The following is a 24,465-nucleotide window of genomic DNA, read 5'->3' on the forward strand; positions in this document are numbered from 1 at the left end:
TGTGTTCGTCTCCTCCAGAGTTAAAACAAATGATAGCAAAAGCAGCTCCTCCCCCCCCCCCCCCCCCGTTGTATCTGGCACTTTTACCATCCGGAATGTTTCTATTAACCGGCATCGGTCCCCATAGACAAATCTTATGGCGCCACGGTGGCTCGGAGATGTCTTGCCTGCCGGAGGAGCTCGCCATTGGGATGGTGGCGAGACGTTATGGGCCGTCCATAAATGACGTCACGCGATTTTGGACGATTTTTGACCGCCCCCCTCGCCGTCACAAAGTCAGACCCCCCCCCCTCAAATATGACGTTCAAAAGCTCTGCCCCCCCCCCAAATAAAAAATGCTTCAAATCGCTTTAAACTATTGTCATTGTAGTGCGTATTTAATGTGGCGCTGCACTCTGTTGAAGGAGAAAAAATTACAAGTCTATTTAATTGAGTAGAACGTGTTGTCTATATTTAAAGTTGCGCATTTTGATGTGACGTCACATTTCTCAACCCCCCCCCCCAGGTGCGTGACGTCATTTATGGACGGCTCCTTAACTCTCCCGCCTGGAATACAAAGGTGGTGGGGGGTTAATCCCCAGCCTGACGCCCGTTGTGTATTCACGAGTTGTGCGTCTCACTCTCCCCGTGGTCGCGTGAATTTTTCTCCGGATCCTCCGGTTTTCCCCTACACATTTAAAAGCGTGCCTTTAGGTGATTTGGGCTGCTATCAATGTCCACATGATGATAAGCCACTTAGTTGAGCTATTATCATTTGTGGCCAGGTCGCTTCTGGAAAATAACTACATCGCTCAGTGGGCTTTACCTGGTAAAATGAAAAAAAAACCAATTAAACTAGTTTTAGACAAATCTGAGACGAATCTTACCTCATCTGTATTCGGAAAAAATAAATTCCCGACAGCCATCGGGCATCTTGCAGTGCGTGCGCTTCACGTCAGATCCGTTTTGCCAGGGAGCTGTCGCTCACGGCAGTCTGTACGCAACTTCTGATTAGCAACGATTGGCTAACGTACGGTGCGAGAGAAGTTCAACATACACTACACTATACACTACATAATACACTATACACTATTAATACATTGAAAACTAAAGTTCAACATACATACACTACACATTATGCTAACTACACTATAAGCTACTAAATTGAAAACTAATTTATGTACAATTGGTTGTTGCGTTTAGTTTGTTGTCCTTCTCCACACCTCCGATGAGCCACGGTTGGCTACGTACGGTGCCAAAGAAGTTCAACATACAGTACAGTACTACTCTATCCTGTACACTCTAAACGGCCCCAATCAACTTAGTGTGGCTTGTCAGTACCTGATGTAAAAGAAAATATATAATTTCTTATATCACAGTTACAAAAAAAATGTAGGCTTAAGTTTATTTCTTGAAAAGGTGTATTGTATGTACTTGGACAATTTTCTGAATCATAAGTATGTATATATAACTCGCAGATAACCGGCATATTAAATGAACCAGCAAACTCTCCATTGGATACCGGAGATTTTTGCTGCGATAGTAATAATTTGAACATTTGATTCTTGCAATGATCCGTTACCCAAAATGCAATACGCGAGAATGCAAAACAGGAAGTCGCGGGGAAGTCAGCAGCCGAGCAGTTGTCCCCTAGAGTTCCCAGAGCCTGGGGGTTCCACTCCGGGTTTTATCTCCAACCCACAGAGAGACCTCATCGGAGGGTCGAGACGGACACCAATGCCTGCACATTCTACAAACGACGCGAGGGTCGCCCCTCGATCTACCAACGAACGTTCCCCGCCTCGCGACATTTCGCGTTAACGCAATTGACGAATAAATTATTAATGTAAAACACGAAAAGATAATTATTTTTTTCCCCGTTCACGTGGAAATTCACTTTGGGCACGTTGCAACGGAGACCGATGTAATAATGTGTTGAACTTCTTTCGCACACAAAGTGGCGTCGGTGGTGATGGTAGTTGTGGTGGTGATTGTGGTGGTGTTTGGTGATGGTGGTGATTGTAGTGGTGGTAGCTGTTGTGGTGTTTGGTGATGGTGGTGTTTGTGGTGATTATGGTGGTGTTTGTGGTGGTGATGGTGTGGGAAGCCGCGGCGCAGTGGTTAGTGCGTTGCGCTATGAACCCGACAGAGTTTGATTCCCGCTCACGGCCTCCCAACCCGACGACCTCCCAAACCAGTACCTGATGCCGTGTCTAGTAAACATCGCCAACTATAGAGACAAAGGCGGTCGGGCGTGGTGCTGTCCACCCACCCCATCGTGTGCTGTGCTGGCCTTCATAGGCGCTGCTACTCGCTAACAGCACTTTCCCCAACAGTCTTGTTCAGGCGACACAGAGGACCTTTGTTTTTTGGTGGCTGTGGTGGCAGTTGTGCTGTTGTTGGCGGAGGTGGCAGTTGTAGTTACAGGGGATAGTGATCATGCACAGCCAGAACTCCGAATCCCATCTCCAACCTCAACCACAACCCCAGATGTCAAGGCGTACCTCGGATGCTATCCCGAACCCCATCACATCAACAGATTTGTACGTAAAGCAAAGCTCCTATCTCCAACGCTGTCCATAGCAATACCCCGATCCCGAATGCTGACACTATTATATATTCCTCACGAATGCGTATCCCTAACCTTGCCTCTGATCCTACATCTTGAAATTAAATTGCAAAACCCCATCTTCAACCCAAACCCAATGCCTTGCATTAGCCGTGTGTCCAACCCAATCACCTTTGCCCAGTCCCTAACCTCCTCACTCTCTACCCCTAACCCCATCCCCAAATCCCCTCACTCTGCCCATACTCTTATCCCCTAATCCCTTCACTATAACCCTATCCCCTAACCCCGACTCATCAGCAGTAGTCACGGGCTGCTGCTCGTCTTGTGTCCGGGCGGACAGGAGCAGCGATGGCGCTGGAATCTCAACGCATTGACGGGGCAGGCGAGGGCAGCTGGGACGGGGGCAGTTGGGGTGACGAGGGGCAGCAGGCTCAGGGAACCCAGGGCAACGTGAATTCGCTGGCGGGTAGCGGAGAGCAGTGCGTCATCTCCACATTCTTCATGTACTTACGAGCCTGCACGCACACACACAAACGACACATACACAACCTTATACAACACACATAACACATATAACACAGACTCACACGACACACACGACATGTACACGATACACACAACAAAGATCCCCCCATGTAGCCATTAACAGACTTGTTGGGGAAAAGTGTTGTGAGCGAGTAGCAGGGCCTATGAAGGCCGGCACTGTGGCACACGAGGGGGGTGGCTGGCCAGCACCCACGCCCAGCAGCCTTTGAGGCTGAGTCGACCTTGGGGAGGCCAAGGAACGGTTCAGATAATAATCTTCGCCGGGGTTGGTCTTAAACGGGAATCCAACTCTGGTTGGCAGGTTCGTAGCGCGCTACCGTCCCCCACAAGGGTACAAAGACCAAGATCCCCCGTACAGCCTTTACAGACTGTGAGGGCGAGTGTTTTTAGTGAGCACCTATGAAGGCTGCCACACGAGGGGGTGGGGGTGGCCAGCACCACATTGGGGGAAGGACAACAAACGAACCACAACAAAAAGCAGTTCTAAAGAAATTAGTTTTCAATCTCGAATATTTAAAAGTGCATAGTGCCCAGTGGCTTCCTAATATCGGAAGGAAGAACGTTCCAGACGGCCGCAGAAGCGCATCTGAAAGCGCATGATGTGGTGACCGTGTTTGTTCGGTGGCTAGCCAAAAGTCGCTGCTTCGAGGACTGCTGGCATTCGAGGGATGGTTTATGTTCCTTGACAAGATGAGCAGGGTGTTGTGGGGCTCATTGTGGCAAACACTTTGTGTGTAATGAGTGCCACCTTCTAAAGTATTCCTTCGGCAACCAGAAGCCAATGTAGCTTGTCGAGCACCAGAGAGACATGGTCATATCTCACATATAGCGGGTCTCTGCTGTGTGCATGCTGTGTGCATGTACCCCACTTGCAGTGTGTGTGTGTGCTGTGTGCATGCTGTGTGTGCGTGCTGTGTGCATGCTGTGTGCATGTACCCCACTTGCAGTGTGTGTGTGCGTGCTGTGTGCATGCTGTGTGCATGCTGTGTGTGCGTAATGTGTGTGCGTGCTGTGTGCGTGCTGTGTGCGTGTACCCCACTTGCAGTGTGTGTGTGCTGTGTGCGTGCTGTGTGCGTGTGCCCCGCGTGCGTATGCTGTGTGCGTCCCGTGTTGCGTGCGTGCTGTGTGTGCATGCTGTGTGCGTGCTGTCTGCGTGCTGTGTGCGTGCTGTGTGCGTGCTGTCTGCGTGCTGTGTGCGTGCTGTGTGCGCGTGTTGTGCGCGTGCTGTGTGCGCGTGCTGTGTGCGTGCTGTGCGCGTGCTGTGTGCGCGTGTTGTGTGCGTGCTGTGTGCGTGCTGAGTGCGTGCTGTGTGTGTGCTGTGTGCGTGTGCTGTATGTGTGCGTGCTTGCTGTGTGTGCGTGCTGCATGCGTGCTGTGTGTGCGTGCTGTGTGCGTGCTGTCTGCGTGCTGTGTGCGTGCTGTGTGTGCTGTGTGTGTGTGTGCTGTGTGTGCGTGCTGTGTGCGTGCTGTGTGCGTGCTGTGTGTGCGTGCTGTGTGTGCGTGCTGTCTGCGTGCTGTGTGCGTGCTGTGTGCGTGCTGTGTGCGTGCTGTGTGTGCTGTGTGTGTGTGTGCTGTGTGTGCGTGCTGTGTGCGTGCTGTGTGTGCGTGCTGTGTGTGCGTGCTGTGTGCGCGTGCTGTGTGCGCGTGCTGTGTGTGTGCTGCGTGCTTGCTGTCTGTGCGCTGTGTGTGCGTGCTGTGTACGCGTGCTGCGTGCGTGCTATGTGTGCGCTGTGTGTGCGTGCTGTCTGTGTGCTGTGTGTGCTGTGTGTGTGTGCTGTGTGCGTGCGTGCTGTGTGTGCGTGCTGTGTGCATGCTGTGTGCGTGCTGTCTGTGCCCCGTGCGCTCTCTCACCAGGTACATGACCAGCTGCGTCTTCTGCTGTTCCGACAGCTCCTCCCCTGTGGCACAGAGACACACAGCACGGTCACGGGGGAGGCGGCCACAGACTCACGTACCCCCGAGACCCCCTGGCACCCTGAGACCCCGAGACCCCGAGGACTCGCCGGGCGGTGGCGGCACGCTCACCGCTCGTTGCAAGGGGTTCGCAGTTCAATTCCGGCAGGCCGTCCCGGTCATTACCACGGTGCGGTCATCATCAGCGTCATGATCACGATCCACGGGCAGGTAGCCCCATAGTAGTAGGTGGTGTCCCCTGCACATTTCGTCGCTAGTTGTTTCCCACTTTCCTCTCCCTGTCTTGTGCTCAGGCAGAGGCCACGTCTTTCTGGCAACCCCATCTCTCATGATGTCGTTGTCGTCAGGCCATTCGGCGGTGCGGTGGCGGAAACGTGAATTACGATTCTCCCTGCCATCCGCTTCGCGGTGAACGTTACAGATCCTGTGACGTCGTTTGGAAAGAGGAGCGTTGCCACTCTTGTTCGCGTGCCCGCCGGTGTCGCGGTCGAAATTGGCCAATTTGATGAATCGCCGACATGTGTGGGGAAGCGGTGGCGCAGCGGTTAGCGCCCTGGCGCCGACTTCGAGTTCCATTCCCGCCCGCAGAAAAAACATCAATGGCGAACAGTTGAGCAAGTCCTTGGCCTTCTGTAGGACTGGGGAGACAAAGGCGGCCGGGCTGTGGTGCTGGCCACCCACCCCCCGTGTGCCGTTCCGACCTTCATAGGTGCTGCTACTCGCTAACAGCACTTGCCCCAACAGTCTGTTATGGCTACGCGGGGGGATATCTTTGTCTGTGTGTGTGTGCAGGAGTTACCGATGGACCAGGGGTAGCCGGCAGGATGATCGTGGGCGTAGGACTTGAGAAGCGACGCGCACCACTCCTCATCCACGCGGTGTGCACTGTAGACAGTCACTGACAAAGGCAAAGACCCCCTGTATAGCCTCAGGAGACTGTTGGGGCAAGTGCTATTAGCGAGTAGCAGCACCTATGAAAGGTCGGCAAAACACACAAAGGGGGTGGGTGGCCAGCACCATGCCCGGCTGCCTACGTCTCCCCAGTGGCGATGTTATAACACACCACACCAGGTGTTCATTTGAGGCTGAGTCGACCCAGGGGAGGCCTAGCACCAGTTCACAAAAAATCGTCACCGGTGTTGGTGTTGGCCATGAGCAGGAATCAAACTCGGGATGACGGGTTCGTAGCGCAGCGCACTAACCACAATAGAACCGCTCCACACACGCACCACACACACACGCACCACACACACAGAGCTACACACAGAGTTATACACCCACCACACACAGAGTTACACACACACCATACACACTTCTGTCGAAAACAAACTCCCAACAAGTCACCAGCAGAGCGACCGTGGTGCTGGGAGACCCTTGGTTTATGAACGAACGTTCGGTTTACGTTAATTTCGCATGAGCGCAAATCACAAATTAGAGACAATTTTTGGTAAAATAAAATTGAATTTCCTTCCGGGTTCACAAAATTTCACTCCGGCACGTGCCACGGAATCACCAAACGAGAAGCCACCTGGGAGGCTGCATCATCCGTCTGCTACTGCGAAAATAAAGCTTCGTAGCTCATCAGATTCCTCCTCCAGGGTACATACAGATTCTGATCCGTGACAGGACCACGGTGCCCCTACAGTGCAACAGTAACGCCTCCACATCACTTTTGGCCCTTAAAAGGCTACAAAGTTTTTAATTAATTTTTATTAAATCGTTTTAATATTGAAATTATTGAATTATTATTTTCGTTTTGGGAAAATTGAAATAGGTGTATATTTTTAGGTTACTAGTTGGAATGTTCAAAACGCATCCCTAAATTAATGGGAAAAGCCGTTCCGATTCACGAAATTTCGTTTCACGCGCGTTGTCTCAAGAACGGCACACCTTTTGTAAACCGAGGGATACCGGTACTGGGAGACCCACAGACACGACCAGGAGACCCGTGCGTAACCAGAAGACCCACGCACTCGACCGGAAGAACACCGAGACGGGGATTGGTGTTGGTCTCAAGAGTGGCCGGCATGATGAGCATTGCATTAACTGTGCATCGAGTTCTGTGTGCGAGCTCCTGGACCACAGACTGGTAACGTGGGGCGCCATGATGGCCAGATGTGAATTACCCCGCCTGGTATACATGAGGTCGTGGGTTTGATCCCGACCCTGACAACGCCTGCTGCTGTGTATTTGGAGTGTGCGAGTCTCTCTCCCCGTGGCCGCGTTGAATTCTCTCAGTGTCCTCCGGTTTTTTCCCTCCACATTTATAATCAATGTAACGTGTTCAGAGTATTTGGCTGCTACAAATTTCCACATGATAAGCCACTTTGTTGAGCTATCATTTGTGATAGCCAGGTCGCTTATGAATGAAAGAGAGCTACATAGCTGCTAAAGTAAAAATAGTTATTTACGCAGCAAATCGCAGACAGAGTTTGAAAAGTGAAAATATTTTTGGGAAGGTGGCCGGGGCGTTCCAAGAGGGCAGAGACCCACGAAGCCGAGAGATTCAATGGCACTGCGGTGAGAGATGTGCAGTCTGCGTTCTCCTATAACGTGCTGGTAGTTGCGTTCCTGAGAAACACCGCGTTAAATGGGAAAATCGCGTTATAAATAAATAATATATACAATACAGGGGGCAAAGCACAGTCCGTGATAACACGTGGGATGCATACATAGGGCTGAACAAAGACCGAGGAGCTGTGGGTAGCATCTACAAGCATCCAGCAGCATCCTCGTGTGATGCGGCGCCAAGGCAGCCGTACGACCACTTATTCCTTCTCGCGCCACGGAGTTCCGTTTGCTCCATCGCATTATATCCAATTCGCATCCGCGTTATATATAAAAAACGTGTTCCCTAATACATTAATCGCGTTACATTAAATTTGCATTACGATGAAAACACACGGCGTTACAGGGGAACAGACTGCAGTTGTGAGATTGTTATTGGTTGGTGCTAGGAGATGGCGATGGGAGGCGCCGATTGGGGATGGTGGGAGGAGACGGCTTACCTTCGTTCACTGGGTCTCCCACAGCCAGCCACTGCCTCAGAGACTCCATGCTTTGCTTGGTCACCAATTTGGGATATCTGCACATTGAAGACAAATATCATCGGTCGATCAACAGACCATAGATGGTGAGCACCGATGAAGGCCAGCGCTGAGGGTTGGTGTTGCCAGCCTCCACGCCCTGCCGCCTGTCTCCCCAGCTACACACACAGCTATACACAGCTGCACATACACAGAGGCACACACAGCTACACGCACATGAAGACAAAGATCCCCCCCTATAGCCTTAAGAGACTTTTGGGGCAAGTGCTGTTCGCGAGTATGAAGGCCGGCACAGCACACGAGGGGGTGAGCGGCCAGCACCACTTCTGCTGCTTTATCTTCCCAAGTGCTGATGTTGACACACCGCACCAGGTACTCATTAAAGGCTGAGTCGACCTAGGGGAGGCCCAGGACCGATTCAGATAATCGTCACTGGTGTTGGAAGTGAGCGGGAATCGAACTTACTTGGCCGGGTTCGTAGTGCGTCGCACTAACTGCTGCACAACCGCTCCCCACTCGCACACAAACACACACCCACTTTGGACCATCATTATTGACAACTAAGGTATTTATTCAGTATGTATACTCCTATTTATTGTCGAAGAATATTTTTGGCAGAGGGTGTGTTTATTTCAATTACAATTTTTTTCGTTTAACACGTAGGCTTTCGCGACCCATATCATCCATAATGTAGTTTTTTTTTTAGTTAGATCGCGTATACAGATCACCATACGTCAATGGGGATTACCTGTACGCAGACAATCATAGGTACTGCTATTTTAGTGCACGCAAACGATAGGAGGTACAAGAACAATGTGCATGCATAATGTACGTTGATTACCATATGAATAACACAACCAGCAATGGATACCCATTGTAATTTATATGCATTTATTAATCCCCTCCCCCCTTCGCACGTGAAGGGCTCAAAAGTGACGTCATCACAGCTATCTCTCTATCCACAAATCTGGCTGCCGCCTGATGAAGCTCGTTGTATTTACTGGCGAAACGTCGTACTCGGATTGTAAATGTTGTGGCTTTGCTCTCCAACACACCGGTGGTGCTGTTACTTGTGTAATGCGGTTGTAAACGGCCCTTCTGAGGTGCCGTCAGGGGGGGAGGAGTTAGGTCACGTGGGGGGCAGAGGGGTTGAGTATAGAAGGAGGGGAACCGGAAGAGCAAGGGGAGTGACGGGGAACCAGGAACAGAGGAAGGCCACGAAGGGCGAAGCGGGGTGTGGCGAGATCGCCACGAACACGGGGGGAGCGAGGATCGGCACCGTTGGCCAGCGGTGACCGACCCGAAGCAGCGAGGAGGCTGCAGTCAGCAGCGGGGCTGCACAGAGAGGGTGGGCAGCGGGTCTGCATACAGTGACAGCCAGAGGGTCTGCACATAGGGGTAGCAGCAGGAGTCTGCATAGGGGTAGAAGCGAGTCTGCAGGGAGGAGGTTACAATAGATGAAGCAGAGAGTCAGAGGGGAGAGGAAGCTATAATAGCAGTGAATAGCCGGGGGCTACAAATACAGGAGTTATAACAGAGTGCCGTGTGGGTAAAGACGTGAACCTGAATAAAGACACGAAGACAGAAAGAAGTGTTCGAGTCCTTTTATTACACTGGAGTCAGAAGTGAAACGGCATGGCGAAACAACTGAGGAAGAAGAATATCCCATCTCCGGCGTCGGCTTCATCATCGGACGACGACGATCTTCCTCCTGAGGTCGGCTTCACTTCGGCGGAGGGAGAGATCCGTGAGGGCCCGGGTGTGGAGGAGGTTGCCGCTGCGTCCGACCCATCTGCGTTGAAGGACGAAGATTTAAGATGGACCCGGATGGCGGAGCAACTGGCGACCCTAAAAACCGTCATCACGGAGTTGTGTGACCTTGTCACGCCAAGGGCGGCGTTGGTAGGTGATGGTGGTGATCGGCAGGAGCCCGGGTCGTCTTCGATGGCGCCGCCATCGACCACGCGGCGTGAAGACGCCATCTTGGGCGTGGCGCACCACGGAAGGCGGGAAGCCGCCATTTTGGGGCCGCCACGAGGATCGTCCGCCATCTTGGCGACACCGCGTTGCGACGCCTTGCTGAACTTGCCGCCGGAAGAGTCGGTGACGGACGGAAGCAGGCCAAGGAGCCGCAGTCGTCACCTTACAACTGTTAAGGAGTTCTCCATCGGGGGCGATTGGAGTGCGTTCGCTTGTCGATTTTTGGCGGCGGTACGAACGGCAAGGTGGACGGACGCCGAGGCGCTGGAGGTGCTTCCGACTCTCCTTGACGATGAGTCTGTTCGTTTTTTTCGCTCTATAAAAGCTGCGAAGAAGAAAACATTGCGTGGAGTGTTCGACGAAATGGCGGACGCGTACGAGCCACCGGATGACGCCCATCGCCGCTTCGTGCAGCGGCAACGCGCACCGGAGGAGTCGCCTGTAGCGTACAGGGGCGCCGTGCTGGAACTCGCGATGGCCGCTTACCCGGAGACGGAGCCTGACCTGCTGGAACCTCTCATCTTGGGGAAGATGTTAGAGTTATCCCGGGATCTGGGCATTCCTATGCCGGCGTGCGGTCACGAGAAACTCACGTCCCGGACCGCGGCCAAGTGTTTGGACGCCCAGTTCAATCTCCGCCGCTGGAAACAAGTCACGGCGTGGACGGGCGGTCCTGTCGTCGATGGGGGGGCCGTAGGGTGGGACCCTACAAAGGCCGTGTACGTGCCGGATGCGACCGGCCCAAAGGAGCTGTCGGCCGCCTCCACTCCGTGGCCGGCTCGAAGCGGGCCGGGGCCGCGGGCTCCGCCGCCGGCGCGGCCACGTCGGGACGGGGTGCCTGCTGCGCGCCGACCCGACGTCGACTGTTTCCGTTGCGGCCGTCGGGGCCACTATGCCAGGGACTGCTGGGCCCGGGTTCCGGGGCCGCCCCAGCAGGAGGCCTCGATCGCGGACGTCCCAAAGAAAGACCCTCCGGCACAGGCAAGTCGGTGCGCACCAGACACCCGGCAAGGCCTGACACCTCACTCATCGCCGTTGTTGTGCGACGCGGATGTTCTAAAATATGGGAGGCCAGTATCTGCGCCTTGTCGCTCGATAACGCAGTGGCGTAAGTTGGCTCGGCGGGTTGTCGCGGCCGCTACAGGTTCGTCCACTGTACCGGGGTCGATCCAAGGGGTGGACGTGCGTATTTTGGTGGATTCCGGGGCGTCCGCGACCATTATTTCGGATGTTATATTTCATCTTTTGAACATCCCACCGGGGGCCGTGAGGCCGGCTTACGCTTCCTGCATCGCTGCGAACGGGGGTAGTATGGGCATCGTGGGACAGGTGGACGCTAATATTTCTATCGGGGGGGTCTCGGCCTCGGGCGTTGTGTTAATTTCGAGGTCCCTGGCGGTTCCTTGCTTGTTGGGCACGGATTTTTTGGCTAAGATGCCCATTCTAATTAGAATCAATGAAAATTGCATTGAACTACCAGGGGGCCGCAAATTGGCGTTTTTACAGTCCACCTGGGGGCGACCGGCTCCGGTTGCCCAGGTGCAGGCGTTATCGGAAGTTTCAGTTGATATTCCACCTGGCTCGCAGATGCTCATTCCCCTACGATACCGGAAGCCGGTTCCGGGTCGGCAGGGTGCTTGTGGAATTTTGCTGTCGCCGTCCGCCGCTGTTACGGGCGGATTGGCACTGGTGGGGGCGCAAACCATTGTCCGTCCGGATCAGCGCCCGTTTTTGCAGGTGTTAAATGCGAGTTCTGAAAGCGTGTGTGTGCCGGCTGGTACCGTTGTGGCACATGCCACTACGGCGTTTACGGCTCAGAGTGACATTCCGGACGGGGGGCTGGTGGGTGGTGTTTCACACGACGGAGGGGTGGACGATCGTTGGATCGCCGAATTATGTGCGGAAAATTCGGCCCTTTCCGCTGAGCAGCGTTGTGCGATTCATAAACTATTAGCGAGCTATTCCGATGTGTTTAGCTCGGACGATTTGGACTTGGGACGCACCTCGCTGCTCTCTCATCACATCGAAACGGGGGACGCGGCCCCTATCCGCTTGAACTCGCGTCGGATGAGTCCGGCTGAGCGTGAGCACGTTCGAGGGGCAGTGGAAGACATGTTGAAAGCGGATATTATATCTCCGTCTGATAGCCCGTGGGGCGCGCCTGTTGTGTTGGTTAAAAAGAAAGATGGTAAATTACGATTTTGTGTGGATTTTCGGAAGTTAAATAAAGTATCGGTGGCAGATGCGTATCCCCTGCCGCGTATGGACGATTCTCTCGACGCCTTGTCAGGGGCTAAGTTTTTTTCAACGCTAGATCTCTCTTCGGGCTTCTGGCAGCTTCCCCTTGACGAGCCCTCGCGGGAAAAGACAGCGTTCCGTACGCCGCAGGGGTTGTTCCAATTTAACTGTCTGCCGATGGGGTTGAATGCAGCCCCTGCCACCTTTCAGAGATTGATGGAGTTGGTATTGACGGGGTTGCAGTGGGAGACATGTCTCATTTATTTAGATGATATTATTGTCTTCAGCCGCACATTTGATGAGCATTTATTGCGGTTGGAGGCCGTTTTTGCCAGAATGCGTTCTGCTAATTTGAAATTCAAGCCTAAGAAATGTCATCTACTGCAACGTTCCGTTCGATACTTGGGACATATTGTTAGTGCGGACGGGGTGGCCACGGATCCAGAGAAAACTGCGTGTGTCCGGGATTGGGCAACCCCCGCCACGGTGGGTGATGTGCGTCGGTTTTTGGGGTTCGCCTCATATTACCGGAGGTTTGTTCCGAATTTCGCTACTATCGCCAGGCCTTTGCATCTCCTTACTGGGAAGGGGCACAAATTTGTGTGGGGACCGCCGGAGGAGGCGGCGTTTCGGAGCCTGCGCGACCTACTGGCTACTGCGCCGACGTTGGATTATCCGGATTTTGACCATCCCTTCATTCTGGATACTGATGCGAGTGACACCGGGATTGGGGCGGTGTTGTCCCAGTCAAAAGGTGGTGTTGAGCGTGTGGTGGCGTACGGGAGTCGGGTTTTGTCTCCCGCGGAAACTCGTTACTGCGTCACTCGCAGGGAACTTTTGGCTATTGTGTATTTTCTCCGCCAATTTCGACCGTATCTGTACGGTCGGTCGTTTATTGTCCGAACGGACCATGCGGCCTTGCAGTACGCTCTTAAGATGGACCAGCCATCCGGACAATTGGCGAGATGGCTGGACACGTTGCAAGAATTCTCCTTCCAAATTCACCATCGGAAGGGTGTGCGTCACGCTAACGCGGACGCACTGTCCAGGTTGCCGCAACAATCCCCTTGTGCGTGTGCGTCGGGGACGCATAGGTGTGGACCGGCTCAGCCCCCCCCTCAGCCTGTCGCGCGGGCAGTGGATGTTCTCGAACCTCCGCTTACACCGGGACCGGTTGAAGGGGGACCGGCTGACGGGATTTTGCGTCTTCCAAGGTCTGTGTGGATTCGGGAGCAAATGTTGGACGATTCTTTGGTGTCGTTACGGAAACGAACGGAGAGGGCGGGTAAGGAAGTCGGTGCGGGTGGTAATTCGGAAACTGCTCTCCGAGATGGGTTACTGATGTGGAGGGAAGGGATACAGGAACACTGGCGTCTCGTTGTGCCTGCGTCATTGCGCTATGAGTTGATTAGATCCTTGCACTGTGACACACTTTTACACCTGGGGGTGCAGAAAACCCTATTGACGCTGCAGCGAGACTATTATTGGCACGGCATGACGACGGATGTCGTCGGTCACGTTCGCGCGTGTCCCGATTGTGCCCGCCGTAAGCCGCCTAAACATCCATATGTTCCGCCGATACAATCGATTAAAGTATCTCGGGTTAATGAGTTGGTGGCGTTAGATATTTTGGGACCCTTTCCGCCATCAGCTAAAGGGAATAAGTATTTACTGGTGGGGGTGGAGTACCTCTCTCGCTGGCCGATGGCCTGGCCCTTGCCTGACCAGTCAGCGGCGTCTATCACGGACGCCTTTCTATTTGGGTATGTAATGGACAAAGGGGCTCCGGAGAGGCTCCTTACGGATCAGGGACGTAACTTTTCGTCTAAATTGTTGGGGGAGGTGTGTGCGGCTCTTGGAACTAAAAAGATACGGACGTCCCCCTACCACCCGCAAACGGATGGTATGGTGGAACGGTTGAATCGGACTCTGTCCGCCATGCTGTGCCATACGGTCGGGGAAAACCAATCTGATTGGGATTTGCATATCCCTGGGGTGCTTTCGGCGTATCGCATGACGCCGCACGCGGCTACTGGATACTCGCCGTTTTTTCTTATGTACGGCCGTGAGAATGTGCCGCCGATTCATGACCAGTTGGGAACCGGTGCGAGGGGGCCTGTTAAGCCTCTTCCTGAGTATATTAAGGACAACGTTCGGCGTGTCGCTGAGGCGAGGGAAAATGCCCGCATGGCTACTGCCAAGGCTCAGGCCAGGAATGAGCGGTGTGCCCGACGTTCAAAGGGGGAGTGTCCCTGGAGAAAGGGGGACCTGGCCTGGCTTCATTGCCCACAGGTGCGGCCAGGTACATCTCCTAAATTACATCGACCTTGGCAGGGTCCGGTCCGCCTCATTGAGGTTCCCAACCCACAGTCGGCGCGTGTTCAGGTTGGTGCACGGCGTTGGTTCGTGCACACGTCCCGGTTGAAGCCATACATTGCCCCACGGCCGGATGCGTCATCTCCCGAAGTTGCCTTGCCGGGGTCTGTTGCTGCCGACTCGCCCTTGCCTGTGTCTGCTGACCTTGCGAGAGCGCCTGTCGTACCCTTCACAGACAAGCCGGCCGTGACAGCGCAGGGAGGAGGACCTTCCGCTTGTGGGACGCCGACCGGAGCCGCAGAACCCACGGGACCTGCAGCTCTTCCTATCCCTCCGCGGACGCGAGTACGGGATGTTTCTGGACGCGAGCGGGACAGTGGCGGGCCTCCAATGGCGACGGAAGAACTTGCGCCCGTCGCCCCTAAAACCCTTCCACGTTCCCGCTCGGCGGGTGGGCCGCCGACCGTCCGGGACGGCCCGGCTACCCGTACTCGCTCGAAATCCCTCACGTTTCGTTAGATTGTGTTGTGTTGTGTTATTGTTATAATGTTCTTCAATGCTTCGTGTCTTTTTGCGTGTTGGCCCTTTACACCCGCATTGCTTTTCAGGTTGCAATTCAGCCGAGGTCGGCTGGATTTTCTTTAGGGGGGAGGGTGATGTAATGCGGTTGTAAACGGCCCTTCTGAGGTGCCGTCAGGGGGGGAGGAGTTAGGTCACGTGGGGGGCAGAGGGGTTGAGTATAGAAGGAGGGGAACCGGAAGAGCAAGGGGAGTGACGGGGAACCAGGAACAGAGGAAGGCCACGAAGGGCGAAGCGGGGTGTGGCGAGATCGCCACGAACACGGGGGGAGCGAGGATCGGCACCGTTGGCCAGCGGTGACCGACCCGAAGCAGCGAGGAGGCTGCAGTCAGCAGCGGGGCTGCACAGAGAGGGTGGGCAGCGGGTCTGCATACAGTGACAGCCAGAGGGTCTGCACATAGGGGTAGCAGCAGGAGTCTGCATAGGGGTAGAAGCGAGTCTGCAGGGAGGAGGTTACAATAGATGAAGCAGAGAGTCAGAGGGGAGAGGAAGCTATAATAGCAGTGAATAGCCGGGGGCTACAAATACAGGAGTTATAACAGAGTGCCGTGTGGGTAAAGACGTGAACCTGAATAAAGACACGAAGACAGAAAGAAGTGTTCGAGTCCTTTTATTACACTTGTAACGAATTGGCATGTTCTGTTTAAATGGCAAACCTTACTAATTGGCTGTATTCGGGTAGTGGTGGGTTTAACGACACATTTATATATTTACACGGATCTAACCCAAAAAAAACTATTTTATGGATATTTTTTGTCTATTTGGCATACAGTACGGATTTCAATTGTGGTGTCTTTTGTTGGTTGCCGTGTGCCTGAGCCCCTTATTCAGGCAAGGTGGAAGTGTTGAATGTCGCGCTTTTGGCTGTTGTGGCACTTTCCAAGAACATCACCCCTCGCGATATTCAAGGGTCTCCTTGCTGTACCTTACTGTACCTTACTGTACCCTGTATAATTTGTGTTAAAAGTTTACGCTGTACACACAGTGTTGAGTACAGTATTTTTTGTAATTTAACGTAACGTAAGTAGAACTTCTTTCACACCGTACGTAGCCAACCGTGCTAGTCGGATGCGCGGGGGAAGGACAACAAACAAAACACGACAAGAAGCAGTTCTAAAGAAATGAGTTTTCAGCTTAATATAGTCGCATAGTGTATAGTAGTGTATAGTATAGTGGGTAGCGCAGTGTATAGTGTCGTACATGGTGCATAGTGTCGTAAATGTTGAACCTTCTTGGCACCCTAAGTAGCCAACGGGGCTAATCGGAGGTTCAGGGGAAGGACAACAAACTAAACACAACAAAAGGCAGTCTTAAAGATTTGAGTTTTGTCAATCGAGATGATGTAAAGTGTATAGCTCCAGTGGCTTCCTAATATTGGAAGGGGAGAGCGTTCCAGACGACCGCAGAAGCGCATCCGAAAACAGTGACAGTCTTTGTTCGACGGCTAGCCAAAACCCGACGCTGCGAGGGTGACCGGAGTTCGCACGGTGATGGTTTATGTTTATTTGACGAGATCAGCAAGGTATTGGTGGTTCATTTGTGTGTAATGAATAACATTGCTGGTATGTCGAGGTTGACGATTGCACGCATTAACAGACAGCTTCACCATGCCCTCCGTTGCCTATGATTCACTCTCGTAGACAAATCACTCTGATTCACGTCGTTTCGATATTCGTCGCCGCACATTTCAGGAACGGATCCCCGATGTAAAATTGGGTATTACCATATAGTTTCTTATTTAGTATCATAATTCTTTTCGTTTTGCGAAAAGTGATGTAAGTGTATTATATTTTTAGGTTCGGAGTAGAGTTGTAATGACTGTTCGAAACACATCGCAATCATTTTTTGTACTAAATGAAGAAGCCATTCCCATTTTTTATAAATGTAGATTTACACCAGCTGCTTGAAGAACGGCATCCCTTTTGTAAACCGAGGGATACCAGAGTGCTGGGAGACCCACGCACATGACCAGGGTCCTGGGAGACCCAGATCCAGGGCTTAAAGTCCCGTTCACAGCACGCTGACCAATGTAAACCCACAAATCATTAAGAGCATTTGGCTGCTATAAACTTCCACGTGATGGTAAGCCACTTTGTTGAGCTTATCGATTGTGATAGAGCCAGGTTGCTTCTAAAAGAAGAGCTATATTGCTATTTAAAGCTTTCGTGACTGCAGGGATTTATCTTCTTGGTTCTTTCGGTAAAGTCACGTAGAAGGAAAATAATAAAATAATACCATTTAAATAAAACATAAAATAAAAATTCTCACGACGTTTCGGCCACAACACAAGCAGCCGTCCTCAGGTGAAGAAACAGAGCTGTCGGAAAGACAGCGTCCCAATCCGACAGCTCTGTTTCTCTTCACCTGAGGACGGCTGCTTGTGTTGTGGCCGAAACGTCGTAAGAATTTTTATTTAATGTTTAATTAAAATTTATTATTTTATTATTTTCCTTCTACGTGACTTTACCGAAAGAACCAAGAAGAGCTATATTGCTCATTGGGCCTTCATCATCTTCATCATGGTAGTAGTGTATAATGTAGTGTAGTGTACAGTGTAGTGTGTAATGTAGTGTATAATAGTGTAGTGTACATCGTAGTGTGTAATGTAGTGTATAATAGTGTAGTGTATAGTGTAGTGTGTAATGTAGTGTATAGTAGTGTAATGTACAGTGTAGTGTGTAAAGTAGTGTATAATAGTGTAGTGTACAGCGTAGTGTATAGCGTAGTGTGTAATGTAGTGTATAATAGTGTAGTCTATAGTGTAGTGTGTAATGTAGTGTATAATAGTGTAGTGTAGTGTATAACGTAGTGTAGTGTACAGTGTAGTGTATAGCATAGTGTGTAATGTAGTGTATAATAGTGTAGTGTACAGTGTAGTGTGTAATGTAGTGTATAATAGTGTAGTGTGCAGCGTAGTGTATAGCGTAGTGTGTAATGTAGTGTATAATAGTATAGTGTATAGCGTAGTGTGTAATGTAGTGTATAATAGTGTAGTGTACAGTGTAGTGTGTAATGTAGTGTATAATAGTGTAGTGTACAGTGTAGTGTGTAATGTAGTGTATAATAGTGTAGTTTAGAGCGTAGCGTATAGCGTAGTGTGTAATGTAGTGTATAATAGTGTAGTGTACAGTGTAGTGTGTAATGTAGTGTATAATAGTGTAGTGTACAGCGTAGTGTGTAATGTAGTGTATAATAGTGTAGTGTATAGCGTAGTGTGTAATGTAGTGTATAATAGTGTAGTGTATAGTGTAGTGTGTAATGTAGTGTATAGTAGTGTAGTGTACAGTGTAGTGTGTAAAGTAGTGTATAATAGTGTAGTGTACAGCGTAGTGTATAGCGTAGTGTGTAATGTAGTGTATAATAGTGTAGTGTATAGTGTAGTGTGTAATGTAGTGTATAATAGTGTAGTGTATAGCATAGTGTGTAATGTAGTGTATAATAGTGTAGTGTACAGTGTAGTGTGTAATGTAGTGTATAATAGTGTAGTGTGCAGCGTAGTGTATAGCATAGTGTGTAATGTAGTGTATAATAGTATAGTGTATAGCGTAGTGTGTAATGTAGTGTATAATAGTGTAGTGTACAGTGTAGTGTGTAATGTAGTGTATAATAGTGTAGTGTACAATGTAGTGTGTAATGTAGTTTATAATAGTGTAGTGTATAGCGTAGTGTGTAATGTAGTGTATAATAGTGTAGTGTATAGCGTAGTGTGTAATGTAGTGTATAATAGTGTAGTGTATAGCGTAGTGTGTAATGTAGTGTATAATAGTGTAGTGTATAGTGTAGTGTGTAATGTAGTGTATAGTAGTGTAGTGTACAGTGTAATGTGTAAAGTAGTGTATAATAGTGTAGTGTACAGCGTAGTGTATAGCGTAGTGTGTAATGTAGTGTATAATAGTGTAGTGTATAGTGTAGTGTGTAATGTAGTGTATAATAGTGTAGTGTATAGCATAGTGTGTAATGTTGTGTATAATAGTGTAGTGTATAGTGTAGTGTGTAATGTAGTGTATAATAGTGTAGCGTATAGCGTAGTGTGTAATGTAGTGTATAGTAGTGTAGTGTACAGTGTAGTGTGTAAAGTAGTGTATAATAGTGTAGTGTACAGCGTAGTGTATAGCGTAGTGTGTAATGTAGTGTATAATAGTGTAGTGTATAGTGTAGTGTGTAATGTAGTGTATAATAGTGTAGTGTACAGTGTAGTGTGTAATGTAGTATATAATAGTGTAGTGTATAGCGTAGTGTGAAATGTAGTGTATAAGTGTAGTGTATAGAGTAGTTTGTAATGTAGTGTATAATAGTGTAGTGTATAGCGTAGTGTGTAATGTAGTGTATAACGTAGTGTAGTGTACAGCGTAGTGTGTAATGTAGTGTATAATAGTCTAGTGTACAGTGTAGTGTGTAATGTAGTGTATAATAGTGTAGTGTACAGTGTAGTGTGTAATGTAGTGTATAATAGTGTAGTGTATAGCGTAGTGTGTAATGTAGTGTATAATAGTGTAGTGTACAGCGTAGTGTATAGCGTAGTGTGTAATGTAGTGTATAATAGTGTCGTGTACAGTGTAGTGTATAGCGTAGTGTGTAATGTAGTGTATAATAGTGTAGTGTACAGTGTAGTGTGTAATGTAGTGTATAATAGTGCAGTGTATAGCGTAGTGTATAACGTAGTGTGTAATGTAGTGTATAATAGTGTAGTGTACAGTGTAGTGTGTAATGTAGTGTATAATAGTGTAGTGTATAGCGTAGTGTATAACGTAGTGTGTAATGTAGTGTATAATAGTGTAGTGTATAGCGTAGTGTGTAATGTAGTGTATAATAGTGTAGTGTACAGTGTAGTGTGTAATGTAGTGTATAATAGTGTAGTGTATAGTGTAGTGTGTAATGTAGTGTATAATAGTGTAGTGTATAGCATAGTGTGTAATGTAGTGTATAATAGTGTAGTGTACAGTGTAGTGTGTAATGTAGTGTATAATAGTGTAGTGTATAGCGTAGTGTATAACGTAGTGTGTAATGTAGTGTATAATAGTGTAGTGTATAGCGTAGTGTGTAATGTAGTGTATAATAGTGTAGTGTACAGTGTAGTGTGTAATGTAGCGTATAATAGTGTAGTGTATAGTGTAGTGTGTAATGTAGTGTATAATAGTGTAGTGTATAGCATAGTGTGTAATGTAGTGTATAATAGTGTAGTGTACAGTGTAGTGTGTAATGTAGTGTATAATAGTGTAGTGTATAGTGTAGTGTATAGTAGTGTAGTGCATCAGCATCATGATCCATGGGGCAGGTAGCCCCGTAGTAGTAGGCGGCGGTGTCCACTGCACATTTCGTTGTTGACACTTTCCTCTCTCTGTCTTGCAGTGCCAATATGTCCTCAAGCAGTGGCCACGTATTTCTGGCAACCTGATCTCTCATGATGTCGTCGTCGTCAAAGCCGTTCCTAGTATAGTAAACATTTAAAAACCCACACTCGGCGCCGAGCGCTTGCAGCTAGCTAAGAATCACGGGCAGAACTGGCTCGGGGGATCCCGGCCACGGCCACGCTGAACCCTCCCTGCACCGCCGTCCATCCCACGGGCCGCCACAAGCGCCCTCTTTGTCCCCGGTGGGGTGCGGCGCTGCCGGTGGCCATCGCTCCCAATTAGCGGCGCTCGATGGGGCGGGCTGCGCTAATTGAACGGACGGGAGAGCGGGCTGCAGGCGGTGACGCGGCAGCCGAATGTTCACGCTCGCGGGTTCGCACTGTGATGTCTCACGCTTCGCTGGGCATCTCTTCCGTGTGTCCCCCCGTGTCTCAGTGTGTCCCCACGTCCCTGTCTCTCGATGTCTCAGTGTCTCCCAATATCTCAGTGTGTCCCCATGTCTCTGTTTCCCCTGGTCCCTCTGTCCCCAGGTCCCTCTGTCCCCATGTCCCTCTGTCCCCATTTTCCTGTGTCCCCATGTCTCAGTATGTCCCCATTTTCCTCTGTCCCCAGGTCCGTGTCCCCACTTTTATGTATGTCATTGTGTCCCCTTGACTGTGTCCCCATGTCCCCACTTCTCAGTGCGTTGCCATGTCCGTGTATCCCAATGTCCCTATGTCCCTGTGTCCCCATGTCTCAGTGAGTCCCAATGTGTCTGCGTCCCCATGTCCCTCTTACCCCATGTCTGAGTGTGTCCTCACTTGCGTGTGCGTTCCCATTTCTGTGTGTCTCCACGTCCCAGTGTGTTCATGTCCCTGTGTCTCTACTTCTCTGTGTGTCCCCATGTTGCTGTGTCCTCACTTTAGGGGGAGGGGATATCCCTCAAATATTGGAGGAAGCAGCCAACTCCTGTGAGTGGCTGGCTGATGTGCCATCTATTTAGCAAGCATGGAGAGCGATCCAAAGTATGAAATCCGGCAAAGGTGGCATTTGTGTGCAGGATTCCCTCCAGCGGGAGGCCATAAAAGGTCCTGGAAAAGATTATTCAATATCCCCTTTTTGCCAGAGGTGTAGAGTATTTCAACAGGACCTATATCTCTGCTTTATTGACCTGGTCAATGCCTATGATACCATCAATAGGCCAGGGCTCTGGGTTATTCTTCATGCTTTTGGGGTCACTGACCCTCTCTGCTCACAAGCATTGTGGGCCTTTATGATGGTGGTAAGCAAGCCCCGGTAAAGCTGCTTGGCCAGGATTCGGAGCCATTCCCCGTTCACCTTTGGGTGCGAGAGAGATATCCTCTGGCTCCCACATTATTTAACATCGTTTTGACCACGCAGTTCGAGAAGCCTTCCATGGCTGTACTGGAAGAATCTCCATTTGGAACAGATACAATGGGAGGCTGATCGATGCCCGGGTGTGATGGAGGGATGGCTCTCTATTTGGTCAAACATGTTATGTACGCTGATAATCTGATAATTGCTGCCCACTGAGAAGTTGGAAACTCTTTTATTGAACCTGGAGCATGCCACTAAGAGGTGGGGGGACGTTACTATCAGTCCCACAAAAGCGAAACACCTGCCTGGGTTTGGTATGCCATCACACACTCCAAAAACCATGAGTGATGGGGCGGTTGTGGAGAGAGTGGAGGAGTTTCCATACCTGGGCAGTGTGCTTATGACCAGCTCCGGTTTAATAGCAGAGGTCTCACTCCGAATCAATCGAGCGGCATTATCTTTTCATCAGCTGCATAAGGCTGTATGGAAACTACTTGGTCTGTCGTACCACATGAAGCTCCGGGTCTTCTTGGCCACAGTTACGCCCTGCCTTTCACAATTGATAGCTCAACGAAGTGGCTTATTACGTGGAAATGTAAAGCAGCCAAATACTCTAAATGCATTTCTAAATGCGGAGGGAAATACCAGAGGCCCCGGAGAAAAGTCCACACGACCACGGGGAGAAAATGCAAACTCTAAACAGGTTGTCAGACTCGGGATCGAACTCACGACCTCTTGTATACCAGGCGAGGTAGTTCACATCTCGCCACCATCCCATTGGCGAGCTCCTCCAGGAGACAAGACTGCGTTGGCTGGGTCATGTAGCCTACACGCCCAGCCACCGGATGCCCAAGTATCTTCTGTTTGGCCAGATAGAGGGTGCTAAATGGACATGACAAGGACTGGAGAAGAGATGGAATGATGCGGTGAGGATGTGCAGCAGAGTTGACTTGCCGATGACTGGAACCAGCCTCGTCAAGATCAACCTCCGTTGAGAAGGACGGAACTGGCCAGTTGGAGCCAGTCGCCCTCCACCAACAACAACAACGGAGAACAGAGAAGCAACGCTCACAACAACAAGCGGAGCGCCAGGTGGCTAAAACGCAGTGAGTTGTCACAGTAGGGGGCACAGGTGGTGCATCTGCCAGTCATCTCATTCACAGTCAGTCAACCCATGGCACCAGCTGGCTCAGTCCCGTAACCTCCTGCCACTGAGCTTTCGGCACTTCACATGGCTTAAAAGTGCATCTAGCCTGGCACAAGCGCTGTGGAGACATTACCGCCACTTATTAGCAAAACATTGGCTGCTTTTGTTGTTGTGTGTTGTGTGTTTTGTGTCAGAGTGCCAGGCATGCCCCCCGTGGCCTCACGCACCGGTGCTTGAGAAGCTGGCGGAGTAACTCATTTCCACGGTTGGTGGACGGATCCTCGGGGCTGCGCCAGAGGGAGGAGGGGGGCAGGGAGACAAAAACCGACAAGCCCTTAGCACCAAGTCGGTGAGCAATGTCGAGCATTGGTGGGTCGCATGAGGAGAGAACATGCAACCTCCACTCACTCACTCTGTAGAACAGGGGCAGAGAACATACAACCTCCACTCACTCACTCTGTAGAACAGGGGCAGAGACATACAACCTCCACTCACTCACTCTGTAGAACAGGGGCAGAGAACATACAACCTCCACTCACTCACTCTGTAGAACAGGGGCAGAGACATACAACCTCCACTCACTCACTCTGTAGAACAGGAGCAGAGAACATGCAACCTCCACTCACTCACTCTGTAGAACAGGGGCAGAGAACATACAACCTCCACTCACTCACTCTGTAGAACAGGAGCAGAGAACATGCAACCTCCACTCACTCACTCTGTAGAACAGGGGCAGAGACATACAACCTCCACTCACTCACTCTGCAGAACAGGAGCAGAGAACATGCAACCTCCACTCACTCACTCTGTAGAACAGGAGCAGAGACATACAACCTCCACTCACTCACTCTGTAGAACAGGAGCAGAGAACATGCAACCTCCACTCACTCACTCTGTAGAACAGGGGGAGATCACACACACTCCACTCACTCACTCTGTAGAACAGGAGCAGAGAACATGCAACCTCCACTCACTCACTCTGTAGAACAGGGGGAGATCACACACACTCCACTCACTCACTCTGCAGAACAGGAGCAGAGAACATGCAACCTCCACTCACTCACTCTGTAGAACAGGAGCAGAGACATACAACCTCCACTCACTCACTCTGTAGAACAGGAGCAGAGAACATGCAACCTCCACTCACTCACTCTGTAGAACAGGGGCAGAGAACATGCAACCTCCACTCACTCACTCTGTAGAACAGGAGCAGAGACATACAACCTCCACTCACTCACTCTGTAGAACAGGGGCAGAGAACATGCAACCTCCACTCACTCACTCTGTAGAACAGGAGCAGAGACATACAACCTCCACTCACTGTCACTCAGACAAAGGTCACCCATGTAACCTTCAACAGGCTGTTGGGGAAAGTGCTGTTAGCGAGCACCTATTAAGGCCGGCACAGCAACCAAGGGGGTGGGGTGGCCAGCACCATACCCAGCCGCCTTTGTCTCCCCAGTGCTGTTTAAACACCATACT

General features: G+C 50.6%; 1 protein-coding gene and 1 pseudogene across 1 annotated transcript in view; both read right to left on the minus strand.

The window, feature by feature from the left end:
- LOC133360094 (trypsin-like) overlaps positions 1 to 2,507 on the minus strand; it is an 18,887-nt pseudogene extending 16,380 nt beyond the window's left edge.
- Positions 1,345 to 24,465, minus strand: part of LOC133360237 (phosphatidylserine lipase ABHD16A-like) — a 56,787-nt gene continuing 33,666 nt past the window's right edge. The window contains exons 16-20 of the mRNA XM_061578879.1: positions 23,211 to 23,270; positions 8,017 to 8,093; positions 5,808 to 5,906; positions 4,946 to 4,992; positions 1,345 to 3,063 (exon numbers count right to left, since the gene is read on the minus strand). Of these exons, the coding sequence (XP_061434863.1) occupies positions 2,980 to 3,063; positions 4,946 to 4,992; positions 5,808 to 5,906; positions 8,017 to 8,093; positions 23,211 to 23,270 (367 nt within the window). The 3' untranslated portion in view covers positions 1,345 to 2,979. The remainder of the gene's footprint in view (positions 3,064 to 4,945; positions 4,993 to 5,807; positions 5,907 to 8,016; positions 8,094 to 23,210; positions 23,271 to 24,465) is intronic.

The sequence above is a fragment of the Lethenteron reissneri genome, chromosome 67 (genome assembly GCF_015708825.2).
Source record: "Lethenteron reissneri isolate LAM-NWPU_2019-01 chromosome 67, ASM1570882v1, whole genome shotgun sequence".
Classification (NCBI taxonomy): Eukaryota; Metazoa; Chordata; class Hyperoartia; order Petromyzontiformes; family Petromyzontidae; genus Lethenteron; species Lethenteron reissneri.